This window comes from Schistocerca nitens, chromosome 7, assembly GCF_023898315.1.
Source record: "Schistocerca nitens isolate TAMUIC-IGC-003100 chromosome 7, iqSchNite1.1, whole genome shotgun sequence".
NCBI classification, from domain to species: Eukaryota; Metazoa; Arthropoda; class Insecta; order Orthoptera; family Acrididae; genus Schistocerca; species Schistocerca nitens.
The window spans coordinates 387329339-387356249 of NC_064620.1; the positions used below are offsets into that span (position 1 = coordinate 387329339).

The 26911-nt window shown below is 41.9% G+C and overlaps 1 protein-coding gene across 1 annotated transcript in view; it reads left to right on the plus strand.

Annotated features, from left to right (window-relative positions):
- The window catches only part of LOC126194994 (protein unc-80 homolog), a 1036886-nt gene that overhangs the window by 734344 nt on the left and 275631 nt on the right, over window positions 1–26911 (plus strand). Inside the window, exons 45-46 of the mRNA XM_049933411.1 lie at window positions 18600–18710; window positions 25236–25465. Of these exons, the coding sequence (XP_049789368.1) occupies window positions 18600–18710; window positions 25236–25465 (341 nt within the window). The remainder of the gene's footprint in view (window positions 1–18599; window positions 18711–25235; window positions 25466–26911) is intronic.

Below are 26911 nucleotides of genomic sequence, written 5' to 3' on the forward strand. Positions count from 1 at the left end.
ATAGAAATCCTTGAGTAACAGAAGAAATATTGAATTTAATTGATGAAAGGAGATAATATAAAACTGCAGTAAATGAAGCAGGCAAAAAGGAATACAAACGTCTCAAAAATGAGATTGACAGGAAGTGCAAAATGGCTAAGCAGGGATGGCTAGAGGACAAATGTAAGGATGTAGAGGCTTGTCTCACTAGGGGTAAGATAGATACTGCCTACAGGAAAATTAAAGAGACCTTTGGAGAGAAGAGAACCACTTGTATGAATATCAAAAGCTCAGATGGAAACCCAGTTCTGAGCAAAGAAGGGAAGGCAGAAAGGTGGAAGGAGTATATAGAGGGTTTATACAAGGGCAATGTACTTGAGGACAATATTATGGAAATGGAAGAGGATGTAGCTGAAGATGAAATGGGAGATAAGATACTGCGTGAAGAGTTTGACAGAGCACTGAAAGACCTGAGTCGAAACAAGGCCCCGGGAGTAGACAACATTCCATTAGAACTACTGATGGCCTTGGGAGAGCCAGTCATGACAAAACTCTACCATCTGGTGAGCAAGATATATGAGACAGGCGAAATACCCACAGACTTCAAGAAGAATATAATAATTCCAATCCCAAAGAAAGCAGGTACTGACCGATGTGAAAATTACCGAACTATCAGTTTAATAAGTCACAGCTGCAAAATACTAATGCGAATTCTTTACAGAAGAATGGAAAAACTAGTAGAAGGCGATCTCGGGGAAGATATTTTTGGATTCCGTAGAAATGTTGGAACACGTGAGGCAATACTAACCTTACGACTTATCTTAGAAGAAAGATTAAGAAAAGGCAAACCTACGTTTCTAGCATTTGTAGACTTAGAGAAAGCTTTTGACAACGTTAACTGGAATACTCTCTTTCAAATTCTGAAGGTGGCAGGGGTAAAATACAGGGAGCAAAAGGCTATTTACAATTTGTACAGAAACCAGATGGCAGTTATAAGAGTCGAGGGGCATGAAAGGGAAGCAGTGGTTGGGAAAGGAGTGAGACAGGGTTGTAGCCTCTCCCCGATGTTATTCAATCTGTATATTGAACAAGCAGTAAAGGAAACAAAAGAAAAATTCGTAGTAGGTATTAAAATTCATGGAGAAGAAGTAAAAACTTTGAGGTTCGCCAATGACATTGTAATTCTGTCAGAGACAGCAAAGGACTTGGAAGATCAGTTGAACGGAATGGACAGTGTCTTGAAAGGAGGATATAAGATGAACATCAACAAAAGCAAAACGAGGATAATGGAATATAGTCAAATTAAATCGGGTGATGCTGAGGGGATTAGATTAGGAAATGAGACACTTAAAGTAGTAAAGGAGTTTTACTATTTAGGGAGTAAAATAACTGATGGTGGTCGAAGTAGAGAGGATATAAAATGTAGAATGGCAATGGCAAGGAAATCGTTTCTGAAGAAGAGAAATTTGTTAACATTGAGTATAGATTTAAGTGTCAGGAAGTCGTTTCTGAAAGTATTTGTATGGAGTGTAGCCATGTATGGAAGTGAAACATGGACGATAACCAGTTTGGACAAGAAGAGAATAGAAGCTTTCGAAATGTTGTGCTACAGAAGAATGCTGAAGATAAGGTGGGTAGATCACGTAACTAATGAGGAGGTATTGAATAGGTTTGGGGAGAAGAGAAGTTTTTTGCACAACTTGACTAGAAGAAGGGATCGGTTGGTAGGACATGTTTTGAGGCATCAAGGGATCACAAATTTAGCATTGGAGGGCAGCGTGGAGGGTAAAAATCGTAGAGGGAGACCAAGAGATCAATACACTAAGCAGATCCAGAAGGATGTAGGTTGCAGTAGGTACCGGGAGATGAAGAAGCTTGCACAGGATAGAGTAGCATGGAGAGCTGCATCAAACAAGTCTCAGGACTGAAGACCACAACAACAACATGTAACAGGCTGAAAGTGTTGGTCCATGAGAGCAGAGATTGTCTCATTGGGGGTACAGTTACTTTCCACAATGGACTGTCTTGTGTGGTTAGTTTTATGGACTTCAGGAACCATGTAGAAGGTATCTGTGTGGGGAGTTATAGGGATAAGGAGAGAGAGAGAGAGATTTAGGGAAGAGGTTGTGGGATAGGCCTAATGATTTCAGGAGTGACTGGAAATCCTGCTGAATTTATGGACTGTGTTCATTGTGACAGAGTTTGTAGGTGGGCGAATCTGACAGCTGACAGAGTTCCTTCACCATGTAATCCCTGCAGTTCAAAACCACAGTAGTGGAGCATTTGTTGGCAGGTAGGATTATCAGATCAGGATTACTTTTTACGTGGTGGTTTGCAGTTCTTTCTGCAGATGTGGGGTTTGTTTCCTAATTGAGTACTTTCAGGAATGATGGTGAGGCAAGATTTGAGGCTTAAAATTGTGGAATGTTAGTAACGGTTGGTGAGGGGGCAATGGAGTGTGAATTATGGTTGGATGGAGGATTGAACTGAGTCAAGCAGGATTCAGTATTGGTTTTGGGTTGAGTGTGGTTTCTTAACCTCAAACCTTGTCTCACTCCCCAAATTCTTGACTTGGAATCCAACATTACATCCACAGAAACAAACGCAATCCATCTCCTAAGAACTGATTCTGACCTTGTAATCCTACCTGCCAACAAAGGCTTCGCCACAGTGATTTTAAACCTAATGGATTACCTGACAGAGGGACTCTGTCAGTTGTCAGATTTGTCCACTTAAACCCTTCCACAGAAATTCATCATGATCTCCAGCCCCCCCCCCCCCTCCCCCCTCAAATCATTATGCCCATTCCAGAACCTGTCCATTCTATCTCTCTTCTCACCCCTACCACTGCCCCACACATCTACCTTCTACATGCTTCCTGAAATCTATATCCCTTAGCTGTTAACTCCTTTTGTTGGTACATGTGTGGTGCAAAAGGGGCCCCGAGCTATTGCAGTCTCCTTTCCTTTCCAGGCTGCATTACCATCCCTATCCTCTCCCTCTCTATCCTTACTCCTTTGTCCCTGCCCCCTCTTTTCCCTCTTAGTGGACTTCTTTATGTCGGCCTGGCTATCCTCCTGGCTCTGTTTCGGTCTGTACTATTGTTTAGTTTGCCATTACCATCTCCTTTTCAGAGTTTTTTGTCCCCTTGGGGTTTGAGCTCCATTCCCAAAATTTTCCGTTCAGTTTGAGCCATTGGGGATGAACTCCCTACCTAGCTTCCATGGTGCAGGTTCCTCTCCCCCTCCCCTCCCCTTTCCCTTTGCACCCTGCCCCCCCCCCCCCTCCTGCTAGGTTACCAGCACAGTAGCCAGTCTGTGTGGTGGGGCTGTTAAGTACCCACTTGGCTGAGGCCCCTGAAATCACAGGGAGCACACTGTTAGTACCTTAGCTGTTAACTCCTTGTGTATGACCAGGAGTCAATGCTCATCACTTTGGGGCACCAGAACTCCTGGCAATGGCTGCCTTGCTGTGGCTGGTGTGACCACAGGGCTTATCAGAGTGGATGGTACTAGGGCAGAGTCCTTGTGCATGAAGCAACAAAAGCTTCACAATCCTGGCCATTCTGTGGCCGTCTCTAAGAGTGGTAGCAGAAGTGACACTCCTTCTTCCGATTCTTTTCAGCCTTCCCCTCCCTGGCCATGGCCACCCCCTGTGAGGAGGGTCAGGCTCGCCGGCTTGGGTTGAAACCTTTACCTCAGTACCTGGTTTCTACCAGGACAGATGGCGAAAGTTTTGCCACAACCAAGCCTTTGTTTTTCATGGAGACAATTGAAGATAAGTATGGTGAAGTGAAATCAATGAGTAAAATGCGGTCTGGTGTTTAGCTCATAAAGACAATTTCTGCTGCCAATCTGATGCCCTGAGTGCTTGTGACCATCTTGGTGATGTCCCAGTCTCCGTCACGCCCCACCAATCTTTGAACTCAGTACAGGGCATTATTTTCCACTGAGATCTTATTCTCCAAACTGACGACGAGCTCCGTGCTAACCATTAGCGGGAAGGGGTTCATTTTATCCGTCGTGTGCAGTGAGGCCCTCCAAACAATCGCACCACTACAGGCACCTTTATCCTGGCCTTCGAGGGGGATGTAGTCCCAGAGTAGGTCAAGGTAATGGTGTATCGGTGTGATATAAAACCTTATATTCCACCACTGATGAGATGCTTTAAATGCTTATGGTTTTGACACGTCTTCCCGCTGCAACACTGATCCCCTCTGCGGTGACTGTGGGCGCCCCTTCCATGAGAGGAGTGCTTGTGCTCCCCCACCAGTGTGTGTAAATTGTCATGGACAGCATTCTCCATGCTTGCCTGTATGCCCGGTGTATGTGAAAGAAAGGATTGAAGAGTACAAAACCTTAGATTGGCTCACCTACACTGAGGCTCATCAAAAGTACGACCCGCTCCATCCCGTGTACATATATCTTCCACTTTTGCTTCTGTTATGTCCATTCCCCCTCTTACCCCCTCCTCTTCCCAGCCCCACCCCATTCGCCCCATGCCTTCAGCCTCCTCCTCCCTCTCCCAATCCCCCTCCCCCTCCCCACCCCTTCGGATGCTGCTTCCCCTCCCCCACCGGAGAAGTGCTCCCCTCCTTCGGCGGTCACCAGTACTAGAGCTCCCCACCCTCCCGGGACTCCTCTTCCCCCCCCCCCCCCCCTGAAAGGCGATCTATGTCTCCACATCAACAGCGCAATCTGCGGCCGGTGGACGCCAAGATTGACAGGTGTAATTCTGTGCCCGCCCTGGCTGATGTCTGCCCTTCTCTTCCTTCCCAAGAGAAGAAGCAGAAATGCAAGAACAAGGGCAAAGCCCCTCCGGTACACCCTGAGGTGCAGCCATCCCCTCCTCCAGTCAGTGAACCAACAGAGTCTGACCCCACCTATATGGATATTACCCCATCCTCATCGATGACGGATGGTGACTTGGCAGCGTGACCGACTCCAATCCCTTCGCTTCCCCTTTGGACTCCGGCTTGAGAATCCTCTAGTGGAATTGTAATAGGTATTTGTGTCACCTTCCAGAGTTGCAGGCCCTTCTTTCCCTATACTCTGCATCTTGTATTGCGTTCCAGGAGACACATTTTGTCAATTCTTACTCACCCGCCCTTTGTGGGTTCCACGCTTTCTGTCAGAACCGAATTGGACCTTTGCGGACTTCTCGTGGTGTTTGCACCTTGGTCCGCAAGGACATTGTTAGTAAATGGGTTCCCCTCCATACCACTCTGGAAGCCATTGCTGTCAGGGTCCATCTGGCCACTCCAATCACAATCTGTAATCTCTACCTCCCACCTGACAGGTAGCTCACTTCCCATGCCCTCACCACCCTTCTTCAACAACTCCCTTCTCTCTTCCTGGTATTAGGGGACTTTAATGACCACAACCCTCTTTGGGGTAGTCATACAACTATTGCCCTGGGCAGGACGGTTGAAGCTGTTCTGGCAGCCCTTGAGCTCTGTTTACTAAACACAGGCACTCCCACACACTTTAGCGTGGCACACGGCACTCTCTCTACCATTGACCTCTCCATCTGCAGTCCCGCCCTTCTTCCCTCCATTCAGTGGGGAGTCCATGATGACTTAGGTGATAGCGACCATTATCCGATTGTTTTGACCTTCCTTCAGTGTCTCTCACTCCGTCACCCTCTCAGGTGGACCATATATAAGGCTGATTGGATTGCCTTCTCCTCTGCTCCCATCCCCCCTGTATTGCCACATGACAGTGTTGATGAATCTATTCAGACTTTGACTGCTGCCATCCTTTCAGCAGCTGTTTCGTTAATCCCTTCTTCCTCAGGTTCCCCAAAATGGAAGATGGTCCCTTGGTGGACTCCAGAAATTGCTGCAGCCATAAAAGACCACCGCCGTGCTCTTCAACACTTCAAGCGGCACCCTTCTACTGCTCTTCTTCTGGTCTTTAAACGACTCCACGCCCAGGCCTGCTACCTAATCAAATTTCAGAAACGGATTTGCTGGGAACAATATGTAGCTGCCATAGGGCCACACACCCCCTCTTCACAAATCTGGACGAAACTCAGGCAAATTTGTGATCACCGTCCTCCCATAGGTGTTGCAGGAATTTATGTGTATAGTGTTGTTCTTACCAATCCGGACTTTGTAGCAGAAAATTTCGCTCAACACTTTGCTCAAGCTTCAGCATTGGCTCAGTACCCATCCACGTTCCTTCTCCTGAAAGAGCGCTCAGAATGACTGCCTTTGTCTTTTGTGCTCAGAGTCGTATAATGCTCCATTCAGCGAGTGGGAATTTGCCAATACCCTCGCCCTTTGTCCTGACATGGCTCCTGGACCGGATCGGATACATAACCAAATGCTCCAACACTTATCGGTGTCTGGCCACCATCGTATACTGACCCTCTTCAACCATCTGTGGAGTGAGGGAGTCTTTCCCACCCAGGAAAGCATTGTTGTTCCAGTGTTGAAGCCAGAGAAGCCACCTCTTCAGTTGGATAGCTATCGTCCAATTAGCCTTACTAACACCCTCTGCAAGCTCCTTGAACACATGGTGAGTTGGCAGCTGTTTTGGATCCTTGAATCCCACGACCTTTTGTCATCGACTCAAAGTGGTTTTTGCTGTGGCCACTCTATGGTGGATAACTTGGTGCACCTGAAGTCTGCTATCCAGTCAGCTTTTGCCCATTGGCAACACCTCCTTGCGGTCTTCTTTGATCTGCATAAAGCCTGTGACACCACCTGGCGCCACCACATCCTTACCACACTTCACAAATGGGGCCTTCGTGGCGCTCTGCCCATTTTTATCCGTAACTTCTTTTCTTGTTCCCCTTTTCGGGTCCAAGTTGGCTGCTCCTACAGCACTCCCCATTGGCAAGAAAATTGGGTTCCACAGGGTTCTGTGCTGAGCGTCCCTCTCGTTCTTATAGCCATTAATGGTCTGGTGACAGCTGTTAGGCCGACAGTGTCCCCCTCTTTGTATGCTGACAATTTTTGTATCTACCTCGCTTCCTCTGTAATGAACACTGTCTACAGGGGCAATCTGCCGGGTGCACTCATGGGCTCTCTCCCATGGCTTTCAGTTTTCGGCGGCCAAGACCTGTGTCATGCATTTCTGCCGTCGCCGTACAGTCTATCCCCATCTGGAATTGTTCCTCAATGGCCAGCCCCTCGAGGTAGTGGACAACCATTGCTTCTTGGGTCTGGTCTTCAATGCCCGGTTGACATGGCTCTCTCATTGTCACCAGCTGAAGAGGATGTGCTGGTCCCATCTCAGTGTTCTTAGGTGTCTTTCCAATACCGCCTGGGGTGCAGACCGCTCTGCTCTCCTGTGATTGTATCAAGCTTTGGTCCAGTCTCAATTAGACTGGAAGTCCTTTCTATGGTTATGCATCACCTTTGATGCTGCAGATCCTAGACCCCATCCATCACTGTGGGGTCCGACTTGCGACTGGTGCCTTCCGGACTAGCCCTGTACTTACCCTTCTCCCAGAGGCAGGGATTCCACCACTGCAAGTTTTGTGCCAATAACAGCTGATATCTTATGCTCTCTGACTTCGCTGCACCCCAAAGCACCCTGATTATGGTCTCCTTTATCCAGACACAGAGTTAACCCTGCCACAGTGGCGGCCACGATGTGGGCATTCAGTCGCTCTTTTCTGAGCTCCAGCATTTTCCTTTACCGCCTCTTTCCTCCGCTCATGCGTGTACCCCTCCTTGGTGTGTCTCACAGCCACAGCTGTCTTGATCTCTCAATCAATTCGAAGGATTCCATCTCCCTGATGGCTCTTCGCCACCAATTCTACTGTCTCCTCAGTTCATTCCAAGATTCAGAAGTGATTTATACTGATGGCTCCTTGGTTCCTGGTCGCACTGGTTTTGCTTACACCTATGCGCAATGCACAGAACTTTGTTCCTTGCCCAATGGCTGTAGTGTTTTTACTGCAGAATTGGTAACCATTTTGTGTGCACTGGATCATATCCGCTCCTGCTCAGGACTATCCTTCGCTATCTGTAGTGACTCGTGGAGTGGTTTGCACACTATTGGCCAGTGCTTCCTTCACCACCCATTGGTCATCGCTATCCCGGACTTCCTTTCTCTCCTTGCTCAATGTGGATGCTCAGTGGTTTTCATTTGGAACCCAGGCCATGTTGGGATTCCTGGCAATGAACTTGCCAATTGACTGGCTAAGTTAGCTACTACCAGGCCATCTCTTGCTCTTGGCATTCCAGAAATAGACCTTCACTCGGCATTACGTCGTCAGGTTTTGGGCCTTTGGTATGCAGAATGGCACACTCTTTCTTCACCGAATAAGCTCAGGGCAGTTAAGGATTCTACAACTCCGTGGCAGTCCTCCTTCTGGGCCTATCGTAAGGCCTCTGTCATGTTATGCCAGCTCCGCATCGGCCATAATTAGTTGACTCGAGGTTATCTCCTCCGTTGTGAGGACCCCCCTCTCTGTCATTGTGGATCGATGTTGACTGTGGCTCACATCTTATTGGACTGCCCCACCTTAGCCACCCTGCAACGGACTTTTAGCTTTCCAGACTCGCTACCCCTGGTGTTGGCTGACAATGCCTCAACAGCGGATCTCGTTTTACGTTTTATTCATGATGGAGGTTTTTATCACTTTATTTGAGGGAGGGACCTTCCATGTTATCAGTGAGTGGAGGGGATGGCAGGCCCTATGGCTCCCCCCTTCACCCCGACTGGATTGGCTTCAACTGGGCTTGGTGGTTCACCCTGGCACTCTGTCTTCCCACTCCTTTCCTTATGGGGTCTGTTATGTCTTGAGCATCTCTCTTGTCTCATGTGCTCCTTCCTTCACGTCCCTGTTGTTAGCCACTTTCTTTCCCTCACCTCTTCTTCTCTCCTTTTCCTCCCTTCCCTGCCAATAGTTTATCATGTTATGGGTATTGTGGTTCCATCTTTTAATGTGGGATTAATCTAAGGTCGGAGGGACTGATGACCGTGTATTTTGGTCCCTTCTCCACCCAACCAACCAACACTAACCTCCCAGGACACCCCAATGTGGCCAGTTACTGATCCTCCACTGAGAGAATCTCTGCTCTAATGGGCCAACACTTTCAGCTTATCACCTATACCTAATCTACCCTTTTATATAAAGGACACCAGCCATTTTCTCCACCAGGTCTCTACAGTTTATGTTCCTTTATCACACAACACCTTGCTCATCACTGTTGATGCCACCTCCCTCTACACTAACATCCCCAACACCCATGGCTTTGTCACTGTTGAACACTACCATTCCCAATGCCAAACTGACTTAAAACCTGCAACCTCCTTCCTGTTCGCCATGCTCAACTATATCATCACCCACAATTGCTTCTTCTTTGGAGGCATCACCAGCAAAAAATTCCGTGATACAGCAGTGGGCACCCACGTGGCAACATCCTATGCCACCCTATTCATGGACCATCTAGAGGAATCCTTCCTAACCACCCAGAATCCCAACCTTCTGATATGGTTGAGACAAACTGATGACATCTTCATGGTGTGGAATGAGGGTGAGACACCCTATCCACATTCCTCCAGAACCCCAACACCTTCTCCACCATTCACTACACCTGATCCTCCTCAACCCAAAAGGCATCTTCCTTGTTCACCTCCACCTCACAGATGGCTACATCAGTATCTCCCTCCATATCAAATGTACTAACACAGGGAATACCTCTACTTTTACCACTGCCACCCATTCCATACCAAAAAGTTCCTTACATACATCCTAACTACCTGTGGTGATCTCATCTACACAGACCAAAATTACCCTCCCAGTCTTGTACAGAAACTGATATTTCGTGCCTTGTTTCTCCAGTCACCTACCACCCCCAACATACCCACTTTCTGGCCACAAAGGAGCAACCCCTTAATGACTCAATACCTCCCAGGACTGGAGCAACAGAATCAAATACTCTGCAAAGATTTTGACTTCTTGTCACCATGCCCTGAAGTGAGGAATATCTTGCCTACTATCCTTCCGATGCCTCCGACAGTGGCATTCCATCGCCTACCAAACCCATGGATTATCAGTGCTCATCACTATTTCACCCATGCTCCCAACCCCATGCCTCATGGCTCATGTCCCTGCAATAGATCGAGATGCAAGACCTCTCCTGTACATCCTCCTGCCACCACCTACTCCAGTACAGCTATAGGCATCTTGTATCCCATCAGAGGCAGGCTATCTGTGAAAGCAGTCAGGTGGTCTATAAACTAAGCTGCAACCACTGTACTGCTTTCTACAGGGTCATGAAGACTAACAAACTGTCTGTCCATATGAATGACCACTGACAAACTGTGGCCAAGAAACAGCTGGACCACCCAGTTGCTGAATGTGCTGCCCAACATGGAGTGCTTCACTTCAATGACTGCTTTGCAGCCTGCATCATGTGGATCCTTCCTGCCAACACCAGCTTTTCTGAATTGCACAGGTGGGAACTCTCCCTGCAATAATTGCCATAATCCTCCTGCCTTAAGCTTCACTAGACCCATTCCTCCACATACCTATACCCTTTTCCCACCACATGCTGCAGGCTGCCACAAACAGTATTACACCTTCCCCCATCCCCCCTCCTATCACTCTCTCCCCACCACATGCCTCCTCTTTAACCCCACCACCGACTGCATCTCCCATCAGGCATAGTTATAACTCTGTCCAGCCACAGTGGCCTGAGACACTGATCATGCATGTGAGAATTGTTTCTGTGAATGTGTGTGTGTTTTCTGCTTTAGAAGAATGTCTTTTGGCTGAAACCTAAAATGTACAGCCGTCTTCTCATTGTGGCTGTCTGCAACTCAGCGGCACCTCTGTATAGTAAGCAGCAATCTATCCTTTTCATAATCATAATCAGGACTTCCTTCCAGAATGTTGGGAGTGAACCTTGTGAACAATATACCTCTGTTGATCTCTGTCCTGTTTTAGCTTTCCTCTCTCCGATGTATCCCACTTTGCTCCTGTCTTGAAATCTTCATTGACCTGGTCCGCCTATACCATCCTAGGCTGCCCATTTGGTCGTATTACTGGTACCTCCATCTCCAAATACTGATATGGAGCTCAAGTCAAGTACATTCACTTCACATCACCTAACCACTTCAGTCTCGCAGTGCTCATTCGTTCGTACATGGTCAAGGTCACCTGTAAATCTCTCATGTTCTGTTGTAGAGATGACCTAAGGAAATTCATCGTACATCCATAGTTGAAATGGAGGACAGTGGGACATCAGCTGGTATAAATTTATATTAAAAATGAAGAAATTCCTCCAGCTGTATTTAAGGTGTCGATTTTATTTTGGCAACTAGTTTCAATGTTGTAACAATGTCAACTTCAGGCCCTATAAAATATACCATACATACAACAACCAATGTGACATCATTACTCTATGAGTTATTATGTAAACAAATATATTATAGAGATATTACATAATGGATGAATACAATAAATTTAATTACATTTTGGCCACTTTTATTAAATGCAATCATTCTGGAAATTAACAATTTATGTGGTACCAATAAGTACAAATGAAATTATATATACATGATCATTTTATTGCAGATCAATGTCAAGCATTAAATGAAATGGGAGTATATATAGAAAACCTAGGTGATAAGCCGTTACACTTATGGATAATAAACAGTGCTAAAAAGAATATGCATTGCTAATCAGACATATAAAGAGTAAGATCCATTACTAAAGAATAGTAAAGGGTGGGAAAGGTAGAAATAGAGTTATGTTTGCATAACACTGCAACATACTTAAGTGACAGTGAAGCAAGTTACTTAAACAACGTCAATCATAACGTCACAAAACGAATAATAAGAAACCAGAAAACTAGTATGGAACCTAGTTAATTAAAGGTAGTAAATGGTGTAAAATACATACTAATCAATCTAAAACCTACTCCTTTGAATAAAAATGTAAGTTAACATGCCACTGAAAAACCTTTTTTCAACATCTTTGTCTCATCGATAGCAGTAACCTTGGTCACAAGTAGTGTAATTATAGTGTGCTTACATGGTCAATAGAACGATCAAGTTCATAGCAATACTCCAGAAGAAGTAACTAGGTATTGACAGTTGAAACAATTCGTCACACCTGTAAAATATATGCTGTTCCTCTAATAAACACCAGAACAAAGACATACAGTAAAGTATACCGTGTATAACACTCGTATTGTAAATGTGCTCTAGTCAAAGGTTGATTAGGTTAATTACACTCAATGACATGCTTAATCACTACTTATTAGGACAGCAGAAAGTTTAACAACCAATTATCACCATTACACCATGGGTACTCATTCTCTTTGCTTATCCATATACATCAGTTCTTGTATAAGATTAATACTTGAAATGTAAGCTTTCCACTGATTACAAGAACAAGCATTGAGAGTGGGAAGTAAAATTGTTCTGAACACAAGGCTTCTTAAGTGATTAAGATGAAACTGACTTGTAACAGCAAAAGATGATAATGTGTCCAGTATGGAGTCTGACAAGGGAAAGCGAATTCTCTATCGAATTGACCACATAGTGAACTCCATAGTAGGTATAACCAAGCACAAACACATGAACTACTACCTTATAATCAATACTAACGGACAAATCTCCATATATAGGTGTGTCAATCCAAGCACGTGAATTCACATAATCTAGAGACCAATCATCAATCACTTTATGGAAATCCATGAGAATCTGTATGGATGATTGGCATCCGGTAATGGTTAACAGGCCGATGTCTCTCGTGATAACACGTCATGAAACCAAAGGAATAAAATCGGTCCTACTTACACCACAACTTATGTAAATATTTATGATACTGTTTATCTGAATTACCAGCAAAATACAAAATACTATTAACTTCAAAGTGAGTGATTATTTCCCATCCATGCAGAAGTCAGTACTGCTCTATACTGTATGTCAAAGGAAACCAAAAGTAGTATTTAAAACTGTATCAATGTCTACTTATCATATAGTTTGAAACTCAAATACATAATCATTATTATCGTGCAGTACTCATGGAGTAGAACACATCAACATCATTCTTTTATCATCAAACTCCAGTTATTTTGGCATTACTAAATCCAGGTCAACTACAATCTTATTTTCACAGATGAACTCCACAAAGATTGATTCAAATGAAGACAAGAGCGATTCAAATCAAAGTACTATAATTTTTATTGTTTTTGATTGTAACAAAATTGTTTTTAATTGTAACAAAATGAATAAAAAACAGGCCATTTTTACATAGTCTCCCTGGCATTGAATACATGTATTCCACCGCTTTGGAAGTGCATAGATACCACAATGAAAGAATTCTTTTAGTTGTGTGTGTGGCCAGTTGTGCACCAAGGCTTTCACCTCTTCGTCACTTCTGAAATCCCTGCTTCCCATTGTTTCTTCGAGTGCACTGAACAGATGAAAGTTACAAAGAGCAATATCTGGTGAATAAGGAGGATGAACCAGACATTCAGGTTTAATTTTTTGAATAGTCATAACTGTCTTTGGGCTGTATTCATTTTAAGTATTGTCGTGCTGTAGCAATACTCCTGAAATCATAAGTCCTCTTCATTTATTCCTGATTACAGGGTGAAGTTGATTTTTCAGCATGTCATGATAAGAAGTAATGGTTACCATCATTGCCCTATCTGTGTAATGCTCCAGGATTACTCCATTTGTATCCCAGAGGAGAATGAGCATTGACTTTTCCAGCAGATCGTTGAGTGCAGATTTTTTTTGTTTTGACAATGAGCTGTGGCACTATTACTTGCATGACCTTATCATTTCTGGTTGGTGATAGTGAATCAAAATCTCAGTACCTGTAACAATTTTTCCCAGAAATGCATCACTTTTGAAGTGAAAATGATGCAGAATTTCTTCACAACCATCAGTGTGATTGTCTTTCAATTCATCAGTCAACCGATGTGGCACCTTTCTTGCAGACATCTTATAGAAGTGCAGTACATTGTGAAGAATATTCTGTGCTGAACCAGTACTAATCTTCAAAATTATTGACTATTTCGTTCAGAGTTACATATCTTTCCTCCTTTACAAGCTCCTCCACTAAAGATATTTTCTCGTCCATCACTACACGGTGAGCATGCCCTGGTCATGGGGCATCCTCCACAGAAGTTACACCATTTTTAAGCTCCCTTCACCACTCGTACACCTACTGCATTGACAAACACAATTCACTGTACTACACTGTCATTCAGAGATGAATTTCAATTGGTTTGAGACCTTCACTATACAAAAAATGTATCACAGATACTGCTCAATTGCATCGCATGTTGACAGCAGGACGGCCAACTTGTTGCAGACACTGGTGCCTTCTCCTGCATTTTAGCATCTCTCTGCTACCTGTTAGTCACTTTCTGAATCTCAAGGACCTAATGTCACCTACCAACTCCATCCCCACAACTTTTCGAAATAATATGGAACTTTTAAGTTTCTCATTTGAGTTACAGTCATACATCTAATTTCAATAAGTTTTCTGTACCTGGTATCAGGTGGGAAATACTTTCTTGACAGGTAAGACAATTTATGGATCCTTATCACAAACACTGTAATAATATGGTATTAGTATTTTCCTTGTTTTTATGTGACTTATAAAATTGAGGTTTATTTCCTTCCTTTATAGCCAAATTGCACAGCCAATTTACTGACAGATCTTTTTGGCAGTATCTTTCTCATACTCTCTCAACTAATGTAGCTTCAACTTCCAAACATCTAATAAGGAACCCCTCGAGTCTGAGGTTGCAAAAGGTCAATGATGTTTATGGCATTCAAATTTGACACCCCACATAGTGTCTACTATGCAGCCACAATATTGGCTACAATGACAGCAGGGGGGAGGGTGAAGGTATTCAATAATGAGCACAGCAAGGGGCTACGGAGCATAGTTGAACTGCTTAGTTGACGAGTAACTCAACAGTGCTACAGAGCTAGTGGTATTGATATAAAACAGAGCAATGGGAATGATAAACAAAGCAAATATTCCCATTATATCTACAACAACAGTTGCCAAAGTTGACATTCATCAGAAAGGAACCCAAGATATTTCACAGAGTGAGAAAGATGTGGCAGATGAAATATTAGAATTTCTGCAAAATGAGTCAGCGATATGTGCAGTGTGGTATAAGCTCAACTGAGCAGACAATGTACATTTGGAGTACAATTACGATGATACATGCTTAACAGCTGAAAGTGATACTGAAAGAGGTGTCAAGCCATGTAGTTCATCATCCTTGTTGGACAAGGAGCCACAAATCCTGTCTCCAGTGAAATGTAGTAAAGGACAATCATAGTCCAAGGAGCAGGTACTAAACATAATTACACACATGGAAGATCATCCACAGCACTGTAAAGAAACAATTATGAACAGATTTCAAATAAGTTCACAGGAATATGACTAAGTAGTGCTTAAAAAAAACTGTGGTTGTTCAAGGGAGGACAAGGCAAACTTGTTACAAAAACTGGTGTTTGCATGTTTCAAGGATGCTCAATACAATTTACAGGATGTCGCATGGTAGTGACCTGCTACATTATGCACATCAAATTGCATACAACACAGATTAAAGTGATCTCAAGAGAAGCAGCAAATGGTTGCAGAACTTAAGATAACAAAATTTTGAACAAACCATCAACTTGACTGTGCACGGCAAACTGCAGAATTGGCCCAAAACTTTGTAGATGAGGTAAGCAAACTTATCCCATTGCTCAGTAAGGAATTGGGATTTGAATAAGAAATGCATATGAAAGGAACCCTGGAAATTAGAGGTACCAAGAGAGTTGTATCAAGATCAGTTAATATCATTGTCTTAACACATTCATATACAATTATGCTGACTGTTAATCTGGATGGTAAATTGGCTGGAAATTTATTTATTGTGCTGCAAGAAGTTGGTGGTGTTCTGCTCCCTATGATCTTTCTTGAGTGCATGAAAATGAATGTAAGAGAGCTTCAACTACAGTACGAGCATTGCTTTTGGCCAGTATCTGTGCAAAATAACTTGCTTTTGCTTGCTTTCTGGTCTGCATATAAAAATCACACTTCTGTAGATCAATATATCCCTCCTAAAAAGTGTGTGAGATTGCATTTCATACCACCTGAAACCACTGGACAAATTCAGCCTCTGGATGTTTATTTCTTCCATGCCTATAAATCATAGTATCACACTATCTACAGCTATGCCTTGTATGATAGCCAGTTTCATGATAAGCTCCATGTCAGATTGTTTTGCATTCTGTTGCAAGCCATCACATTCCATCAATTCTCATCACTTAGACCAATATGATTCTGTATGCGTACTTTAAGAGTGGATACCTAGATGAACATCCTGTGTAGTTTGTAACTCCCAAGGAGTTCACCTTCAATCTTGGTGGTGTGATCCTTTGTGATCACTGTAGTGCACCATTTTTCATTTGGTGTTCATGGTACAAATTAATGGTTTGTTTTGAACATTTCTTGAATGTAGACAATGTACATTTTGTGAAATGTGATACATACATCTCATAGAAGGCTGATCTCTACACCTCCTGGACACTCAGTTTCTGTTTCCTTCCTGATGCACATGGTGAGTCATTAGCAGCTAATATTTTTCTTCTCATAATTGTTAACACAAGACTTCCAGTGAGCCTTACTAAAGATTGAACTTGGGCCTCTCACTCAAGAGGTTCCTTGTTAGAACACCATTTGTCACCCAGTACCATCCAGACCTTGAATGCCTCAGTACTTCACTCTGCCAAGGCTAAGACTTTCTCAAGTGAAAACCTGAAATGAAATCCTCTCTCTCTCTGTTATCCTCCACACATCACACATTGTAGCCTTCTGGCACCTTCCTGACCTCTTGCCAGGGATCAACACTGTTGAATAAATTTTCTTAATAGAATAGTATTTGCTTTTGAATTCTCTCTCTTCATTCTAGATTAATTTATGACTATGCACTGAACCTTAGGCTTCAGTTATATGTTATATCACTTATGCATCAATCCTTCACATTCAGTGAAACACTGGTACTTCACATTAACATTCATCTATCTGCATATAATAAAAATGTTGTCTTTATTCAGTGTTTGCCAGCATTGTATTTAAGCAAACCATTTGTTCACATAAGACATAACATGATGTAGAAGGGTTCACACTAAACCTTTTTCAATGACTGCAAACTTTTATTACAAGAACATGGAAAATGTGTTATGAACAAAGGTCTATGGCATCATCCAAAAACACTAAAGATACTATATATTCCATAGTAATTTTCCAGCTGATCCCTCATGATTTACAGACATGGTTAGTAGACACATACCACCACTTACCGTTCATTATACTTGGACAGTTGCCAAGCACAGTACACATCCACATCACTCTGCTTAGGAGATTCAGAAATTTCCAAATGATCAGTACTAACTTTTCTAGTTAACAGCATACAGGATATTAGACAACAGTTGGTCTACTTCACTTATAAAATTGATGCCATAGGCTTCTACCCTCACATTTTCTAATGTCTTTATCAACTTGTATGATATTCCCAGACTGTCATCCCTATCCAAGGTTCCAGCTGTTGCATTTCTTCCCGTTCTGAAAATGTCCCATGCATTTGCTCATTACCACACTCTAGTCACACCACTTGTAATCCTATGACATAAAAGGAAGAGAAACATATGAAACAACACATGGTGCTTACCAACTTCAGTGAGTTCACTGTACAGTGTTTTGTATAAGAATGACAGTCAACAAACTGACTAAGTGCATGAACGGGCCTAGAAGAACCATCTGTTTTGGATAGGGGGGGAGGGGGGGGGACACCCAGTACATAGTTGCCACACATGTTCTGCAGTATGACTCAAAGGACCTGAGTGCCTGCTACAATACAAGGGCTGTTTGAATCCTCTTACATTTGCACTCTTTGGCAGCATCACTTCTGCAGCACAGTATGTGTCCAAAGTTACCTGGCACATATAAAAGAGTGTGACAGCAGCAGAATCATTTTTATAGAAAGAAAAAGTACATAGGCTGGATGTATATGTTTCTGGGTTTGTGGGTGCACAGAGCTCTTAATAATTCTTGTTTGAGAAATAACCTTTTTCAAGTCTAGTTTTTAGATATTGTTTTAAGCTATATGAGGTGAGACTAAGTAAACTCTTAATTTGTTTCTGACTGTGTATGCCTATTTTTTGTGTATTTTATTCTGTATGATGCTCTCAAAAATCTAAGAGCTATTATTATTCCTCACTTCTTATTCTCTCCTTTAAATAAGCAGTTGCTCAGTCTTTAGATGATTTATAAAAACTGAAAATTGCCTTGTAAGTGTATACCTTCATTTATTCATAATCATGTTGTCTCTTCATTTTAAGATTATGTTAGTGTTTTTGAATGATGTCATAGATCTTTATTCCTATGATGTGGTGGGATGTGTCCGTGCATGTGTCAGTACATAGTGATAAATTAATCTAGAATGGGGGAGAGAATTCAAAAGCAAATAGTGGTCCATTAAGAAACCTTTTTCTTCATTCTGTATGCTTCTTCCCTACATTAATCCATGCATATACTGTGTCCACATTTATAGATTTGTTTTTCTTTAATAATTTCTCATTTCTAACTAAACGATTGCATAAGTTTTTATCTTTCTCTTTGTCAAGGTTGTGCAGAGAGTTGTGTTTCTCCATGAGGAACTCATGAAGCTTCCTTCATTTCCAAGAAAAGCTCTGGAAGCAGACCTTGACTTGTACAAAGGAGGTGAAATGGGCAAGGTTGGTATTCTGCAGTGTATTTAAGTGTTGTTTCTGAACAATTTTTAAAATAGTCCAAGCATTTTCAACCTTTTGAATCTGTAACACTGCATTTGTCATATTTAACTGCTCTAAATTCTTTGAAATACATTTTTTCACATAAATAATTTTGATACAATTGCAGATTGTTGGTGTACAGCTCTTTCAGTGCTTAATTTTGCCAGATACTTGTTTTTAAAGAATAGTGTTACATGCTATATTATTTTGTATGTTACTAGCATATCATTTAAAAACAAACATAATTGGGAAGATGTGGGATTTTCAAAAAAGCCTGTGTATTCAGTTATTAGTCAAGGGGAACCAAATGAGGCACCTTATTCATTAAAACCGATTGTAAGGGGGAATGGGATTGTAGTCTCCATGAGACCACTGTAAATCTCTGTGATATCCCAAAAAGATCACTTCAAGAGAATGCTACAATACTTCCTTTGAAAATTTTACACCCAATTTTGTCATTCATCCTCCACCCCCTGAGCCAGGTCTTTGTCTGTGTTAATCTAAGTGTCAATGAAAATAATCAGTGTTTGAAAATGTAATGTAGTATGGATATATAAAAAAAATCTATTCACCAAGTTGTAGCAAAAGCAAACACCTATAAAAGACATGAAAATGCTCAAGCTTTTGGAGCCAGTGGCTCTTCCTTCCGGCAGAAGGACTGAAGGGAAAGGAAGAGGGATGAAGGGAAAGAACTGGTAAGGTTTAGGAAATGGGGAGAGTTGTGTGAAAATCACCCAGAACCCTGGGTCAGGGGAGACTTACTGGGAAGGTTAAGAGGGAAAGCCTGATTGTTGGCGCCTACATCAGACAAGATTTGAAAACCTGAGAACTTGAAGTTGGAAGATAGGGTAATAAGAAAGACTGAGATTACTGAAAAATCATCTTGCAACAGTCAATAAGAGTGGAAAGCTAAGTGCATTATACCTGGTAGACATGTGAGGGGGTGAGGAAAAGAAACAGACAGATCAGAAAATAAAAGACCTAGAAATAAAGGGAGCAAAGAAAGGATTTACTTATTGAAAAGAAATGCTGAGCTCACATAAATTAACATAAATTTAGACAAGGTGGGTAGCAAGAACCAGTACATGTAACAACTGTTTTGACCTGCAGAGTGGTGAGAATTGTGGTGGGCAAAATCTCAGACAAAGTGGACATCATTCCAGGACACAATTTTAGGAAGTCATAGCCTTGTCAAAGTAGCTGATTAATACATTCAAGACCAGGACAGTACTGAGTGACAAGATACGTACTCCTAAGTTGTTTTGTGGAGACATCAGCACTACTACGACTGATTGTGAAGGCAAGCAAGGGTCTACACCAGATTTCTGACACTTCTGTATACGGCATCTACCATCAAGATCCCATCCGTGTCATACAAATTGACATATACAAAACTCAGGCCCCTCACAAAGATTAATATCTCAATCGATAGAACTTTTTACCCCACCCAAATGATGTGTTCCCAGATTACTGAAAAATCATCTTGCAACAGTCAATAAGAGTGGAAAGCTAAGTGCATTTTACCTGGTAGACATGTGAGGGGGTGAGGAAAATAAACAGACAGATCAGAAAATAAAAGATGTAGAAATAAAGGGAGCAAAGAAAGGATGTACTTAATGAAAAGAAATGCTGAGCTCACATAAATTAACTTAAATTTAGACAAGGTGGGTAGCAAGTACCTTTAGTTCTTCCTAAGGTCCACAAACCCTATCACCCTGGCCTTACCACATTACTGGCTTTGAAGCACCCACTAAACATATCTCTGCCATGGTTGATCAGCACCTGCAGCCTGTAGAACAAAGACTCCCCCGCTATGTCCACCTGCTTAGCTCAGTGTTAATGTGCTTGCCTCTCATGCAGAGGGACTGGGTTCTGTTCCTGGCCATGTTGGAGATTTTCTCTGCTCATCGACTGGATGTTGTGTTGTCTCATTATCATTTCATCTTCATCACCAGCATGCAAGTCACCCAGCGTGGCATTGACTGAAATAAGCATTACACTCGGCAGCCGAACATCCCCAGAACAGGCTCTGAGCAAATGGATCTGAGCACTATGGGACTTAACACCAGAACAGGCCTCCCACCCAACAATGCCATACAATCATTTCATTTTTCCCCTCCTATATTAAATACACTAACCATTTTCTAGATAGTCTGAAATCTGTGCCTATCTCTCTCGCACCACACACCTTGCTTTTCACCATCAATGCCACCTCTCTTCACAAAAACATTACCCATGTATGTACATGGTCTGTCTACTGCTAAGCATTACTTCAACCAGTCTAACGTTCTGACAACTTAAAGTGTGAGTGTGGATCTGGTTTATATCGGCTTATTCCCCCAAACCACTTTCCACTTCTTTACTTTGGAATTTGCAGCCACTCTTCTTTACTGAATAGCCAGCTGCTGGAAATCCCCTTGACTTCTTCTTCATCAAATAACGCCAGGTACAGGAATTTTTAGACTCTTTCTACTTATGAAATAAGTAGACATACAAACTTTACTTTTCGTCAACTAATGGTGTATTTGACCTCCATACACAATAAAAATTTCACTTTCCACATGAATATATAACTTCCTGCAAGTCTCTCATACAGTCAGACATTAGAAACAAATTGAGTTACAGTAAAGAAAGTTGGCTTGGATACGATGACATTTCTTAACATGAATCATAAAATGAGTCTTGCCTCTAACAAGGTTGCGTCAAGAGTCTACAAGAGTACTTTTTTCAACTGTTCTTGTTTTAATAATAATAGTCAGTGACATAATAAGCACAGAGCTGCATATAAACTCCATGAGGATGCCAATCAGTGATTAAATGACAGTGGTGCACAAGATGGTGAACAGCAAGTCTTACAGTGTGGACAGGCACAGGGTTGGAGCCTAAGGACAGGGAAATGGGAGCAGAAGGAGCATAGGGCCTGATCAGGATACTGAAAGAGACTGCAGAGGCAATGAAAAGCTATTTTAGGTGTGATGGGCAAAATATCAATCAGAATGGACCTCATTTTGGGGCATGATTTTAGAAAGTCATAGTCTTGTTGAGATGGCTGGTTAATAGAGTCAACACAAGGTTAGTACTGAGTGAAAAAACTCCGCTCAATACAATAATACTGAAACTTTTGAAATGTTGTAAGACTTGAGTTTAATAGTGCATCAAAATTTTCTTATTGTTAGATATATTTCTATGATAATATTTTTTGAATGTATTACCCATTACTTAGGCAAGAGAAAACATCAAGTATTTTGATTTTACCAGATTGTTTAAGCAATAATATTCTCATCACATAGGGTCTTAAGAAAATCTTTGATTTGATAATCACCATATTCACATCTTTCTGAGTAATGTCATCTTCTTCACCATTATCTATTTCTCTGGTTGGAATAAATATCATGAGAATTCTCTCCTTTTAATTACACTATATATCACTGTACACTGTGCACTACTTTCTCATTATCTGTTTCCAGTTCACAATTTAAAATTGATAATATTAAATTATTTTTGTCTGCTACTAAGGATCCCTTTTGTTTGGCTGCAGCAAGTGGAAGTTACATTTAAGTTAATTTTTGTGATATTAGGGGCCCTAGGATCTTGGTGATCAATTTCGTTTCTGTTCTGTTCATAAAATGATTGTAATGTCAGCTTCATTCTCATTGTTTACGGATAGCTGGCCTAGTAATTAAGTCCAACAATGTAGTTTCATGTAAAAAATCAATAATTAGTCTATCCTGATTTAAAATTAATGTTAGATTTATTGCAGAGAAGTCTTGAGATGTATTTTGTGAAAAAGGAAATCATAAAATGGAACAGTGAAACATTAATATGATACTCAAATAAAAAAAGGTTTGACATTCACAGCACCATGAATTTCAATAAGAAAAAATATTTTCTCTCACAAAACATTTGCAATGTTACAGATTGTAAAAGATGATGAACTTAAAAATTAATTCCTGTCACAGTGATATCCTGCCCTATTAGGTGCAGGGTTATCTCTGAAGGCAGTTTTACCTCTGCTGTAACTTATGCACAGTATTTTATGCGAGCATGGCTACCAACTAGCTGTCATTCCAAACTAAATTGCCAGAACTAAACCATGTCAGCCATACCAATAAGATCCTTCTTCACCAAAAACAGCATCTCTGAAAGACATGGATGAAAACTGTTCTTGCAACACATGCTTTGATCCCACTATCCTCTTGCACTTAATCTCTGTTAGCTCCTGATTCACATCCACTTTCACCTCACTCAACGAGCTTTCCCCTACCTCTCTCCTGTCTCCCCCTCCCTATCAACTCTTCCATGTCATTGTTCAATGCATCCCCCACCCCATCTCAACACCCCAGCCCCCTTCTTCCTGTGGCAGAACAAACTCATTAGTGCCGCATTCCTATCGTGTGTGACTGCTGCCTCTCCGTCCCAACCATCAGCCATCATTTCCCAACCTTCACTCCCCCCCCCCCCCCCCGCCCACCTCCTTTATCCCCTCTCCACCCTACCCAATTCAACCCCTCATTCCAGTCAAGTTACAGTGCTGGCTCAATGTAATCAGTCCGGACCATATAATAATCCATGTGTGCCAGTATTTTATTAATGCTAAAGAATGATTTATCCAAAATTTTGCAACATTCTCAATCTTGTAAATAGTCTTAATGGGTCTACTGCTGGGTCACATTGTGCAAATTCCACAATATTTCCTCGGAGCAACTGTCCGACATCTTCAGGAGGTTCAACCGTGATTGTGGCTAGGTAGGATTGCCGTGCTTGTGGCTAGGTATGACTGATGGTATCCGCACACCAATGCCCCGTTTTTAGAACACATGTGTGAAGAATGTGCAGCCGCAAAAATCACACATGTACAGTGATTTGCCATATTCAAACTCCCTCTGCCGAAAATCAAAGATTGGCTCTCCCGCACATGCGCTGTACACAGCATTTGTCAAGTGCAGCCAGATGTTACTCACCAACGGCCTTATTAGGCCAGTGTTATAACGGGTCTGTTATCAAAGAATCCTTGATTTTCGCGTTGTGATTTAATAGCAGCCAATGCAGGGTTCCAGGCTGTGCTCAGATGAAATCCTGTATACTTGTTGATGAGATTATCGGCTGTACAGATATGTATTGCTTCCTTAATGATGCAGTCCCAGAAAGATGACGCCGGGGTAAAACTTCTGTCTTTTCATAAATCATATGATGTCTTGTAATGAGGCAGTGTTCTGCAATTGCTGACTTTTCCGGTTGACGAAGGCGTGTACGACACTGATGTTCATTGCAGTGTTCGTGTCCTGTGGGGCATGTCTGGCATATATACGCCGCCCCACACTGACAAGGAATCTTGTACACACCACATTTCCTCGGTCCAAGGTCATCTTTAACCGAACCCAACAGGTTTCTCAGTTTTGCCTATGGTTGAAAAACACACTTAATTCTGTATCTCCTGAGGACTTGTCCAATTCTTGACGACATGGCACCAAAATACAGCAAAAAGGCCAAAGTGGTGGGTGTCTTCGTATCTTCATTCTGCTCCATAGACTGAACTCACCTGGGCCTGAATGCATTACATATCTGTCTCTCAGAATAACCGTTTTGTCGGAACACTGTCTTCAAATGTTGTAATTCACTTGATGGGCTCTCAGGATCAGATACCACATGTGCTCTATGAATTAACGTACGTAATGCATTACCGCATTGTGCAGGATGATGGCAGCTTGTGGCCTGCAGACATAGATCTGTATGCGTTGGCTTGTGGTAGACGCTGTGTCCCAATGTTCCATCTGCTTTCCTTCATACCAAAACATCAAGGAAAGGTAAACTACCATCTTTTTCACTTCCATTGTGAGGTTTATATTCAGATGGAGTGAATTCAGATGCTGAAGAAACGTAGGTACATTGATGAGCAACATTTGACCGCACTTGACAAACGCAGCATACAGTGTACATGCGTGAGAGCCACTCTCAGATTTTCGGCAGAGGGAGTTTGAATATGCAAATAACTGCGCATGCACGATTTCCGTGGCTCCGCATTCTTTGCACTCGTGTTCTAAAAACGGGGCATCGGTGTGGGGATACCATCAGTTGTGCCTAGCCACGAGCAAGGTTGAGCCACCTGAAGATGTCGGACAGTTGTTCCAAGGAAATATTGTTGAATTTGCACAACACGATCCAGCAGAAAACCCGTGAAGACTATTTACAACACATCCACCAGGAAAACTTGAAGAGTCACATTCTCAATCTTGTTTACGTGCCTTTTGATGACTCGATGCCTCATCTATACTGTTAGTTGTTACCACTATTTATATTCCACCTAGGGCAGTCCTTCACTATATACAGTTGAGTCCCGTATTAACATAACAAGTCAAAGCTTTCAGTTGATCTGTTGTAATCTTTACAGTGAAATGCACCCTTTGACTTCTTTCGAATGTGTAGAGTTTCCTCTCTTCACAACCCATGAAACGTAAAAATAAATGCATTGCTTTGTTTTCTATTTCACAGGAACTACTGGGCCTTGATGTTCTCCATAAATTCATGTGGGTACGACTAATAGCTAGAATGTTTGAGGCTATGGCCGGGAACTTTGCTTACTCAGGAGATATTCACCTATTCCTCAATGTGCTGAATGGTGCCATTATACTACATAGCGAGGATGCTTGTATCCTTAGATATGTTACAGCTACATATATAAATGCTGCACATCACTTCAAGAACATATTCTCCACAAATGGGTAAAGATTGTTGCTGTTACATTGTAATTATCTTTTCTAATGTGCTCTGTTGTTTAGAATAATTTAACCACCATAATTCAGTAACAACCTATTTCTGCATTTAGACTGCTTATTTTATCACTTGTTTAATATGCTATGTATTGCAGCTTCTGCAATAAACATCAGGGGTCCGACACTATAATCAGTTATCTTAGATTTTCATGCAGTGAGAATTGTATGATTTACATGTTTGACAGGAGAATAAATGTTGTATGAGCTCTACATCTTCGTCTATGCATACACACTGCAAGCAACTTTACAAGGGTAATGGAGACCACTGTATTGTGACTGTCAATCGTATTTCATTGTCACGTAGAGCAAGGAAGAACTGACGGACTCTGTGCCCTTGTATGTGCTCTAATTATTCTTGTGGTGACTAGTCTCCTTGTAATTTTACAGTTTTCATAAGGGAGTCATTGTGTTGATATAATTACTTTCTCCTATCTTATTCTCACTGTAAGAAATGTGATGATGGTAGCAGAATTGTTGTGCAGTCTTCCTAAAAGATATTTCTCTAAATTTACAAAATAACTGCTTTCAGAATTAGTGGCACATGTCTTCTGAGCATTGCCATCACATTTTTGCATGCGCTATATGTGGGGTAGTCATAAAATATCGATCAGCACCTTGTAAAAATCTAGCTGTGACCATGAAACTTGGGGGTTGTTGGTGGTCCTTCTCTGCACATTCACTCATCTGTGTTACATATCTATCTAAATGATAGGTAAATTGGTGGAGACCTTGGTCGCGGAAGATTCTATTTACGCTATTCAGAAGATGTTCCGTGTTGAAAATAATTGTTGTCATTCTGCAAATACCTGTCACACAAAGCTTACTTCATTCACAGAAAGAGGAATAAGTCACCAGGTGTCATATTAGGAGAATATGGTGTATGAAGCAAAATTTGGTAGTCCAGAGAAGTAGAATGTATGATTTTGTCCTGTACAGTATGAGCTGGAGCATTGACGTGGAGCAAAAACGCCCCTTTGCACAGCTTCCAGCAACACTTAGTTATGACGGCCTTGCATAACCTTATCAGGAGTTGTTAGTAGTAAGTTCCTGTGACAACTTGGACCTTACAAGTGTAATCTATTAATGCCACACCATGGCAGTCCCCAAAACCACTCAGCATCACATACATAATGAGAGATGGTTCGTTTGCTTGTTCCATCCTCCTCTAGCATTATTTTTCCTCAACAGAAGTAGAAGAGACCAATAACACAATATGTATATTCCAAGCTAAAATTTGTGAATAGGAATTATTATTCTGGATGTTATAATTGATAAATACTAATTCTGAATGTACAGTTTTTTTTTCTTTTTTTAGAAACATTTGAAATTACAAATTATTTGGCACACTTGTGATTTCTGTTATTAATTACGCAATCTAGTGCTGTTTATTACATT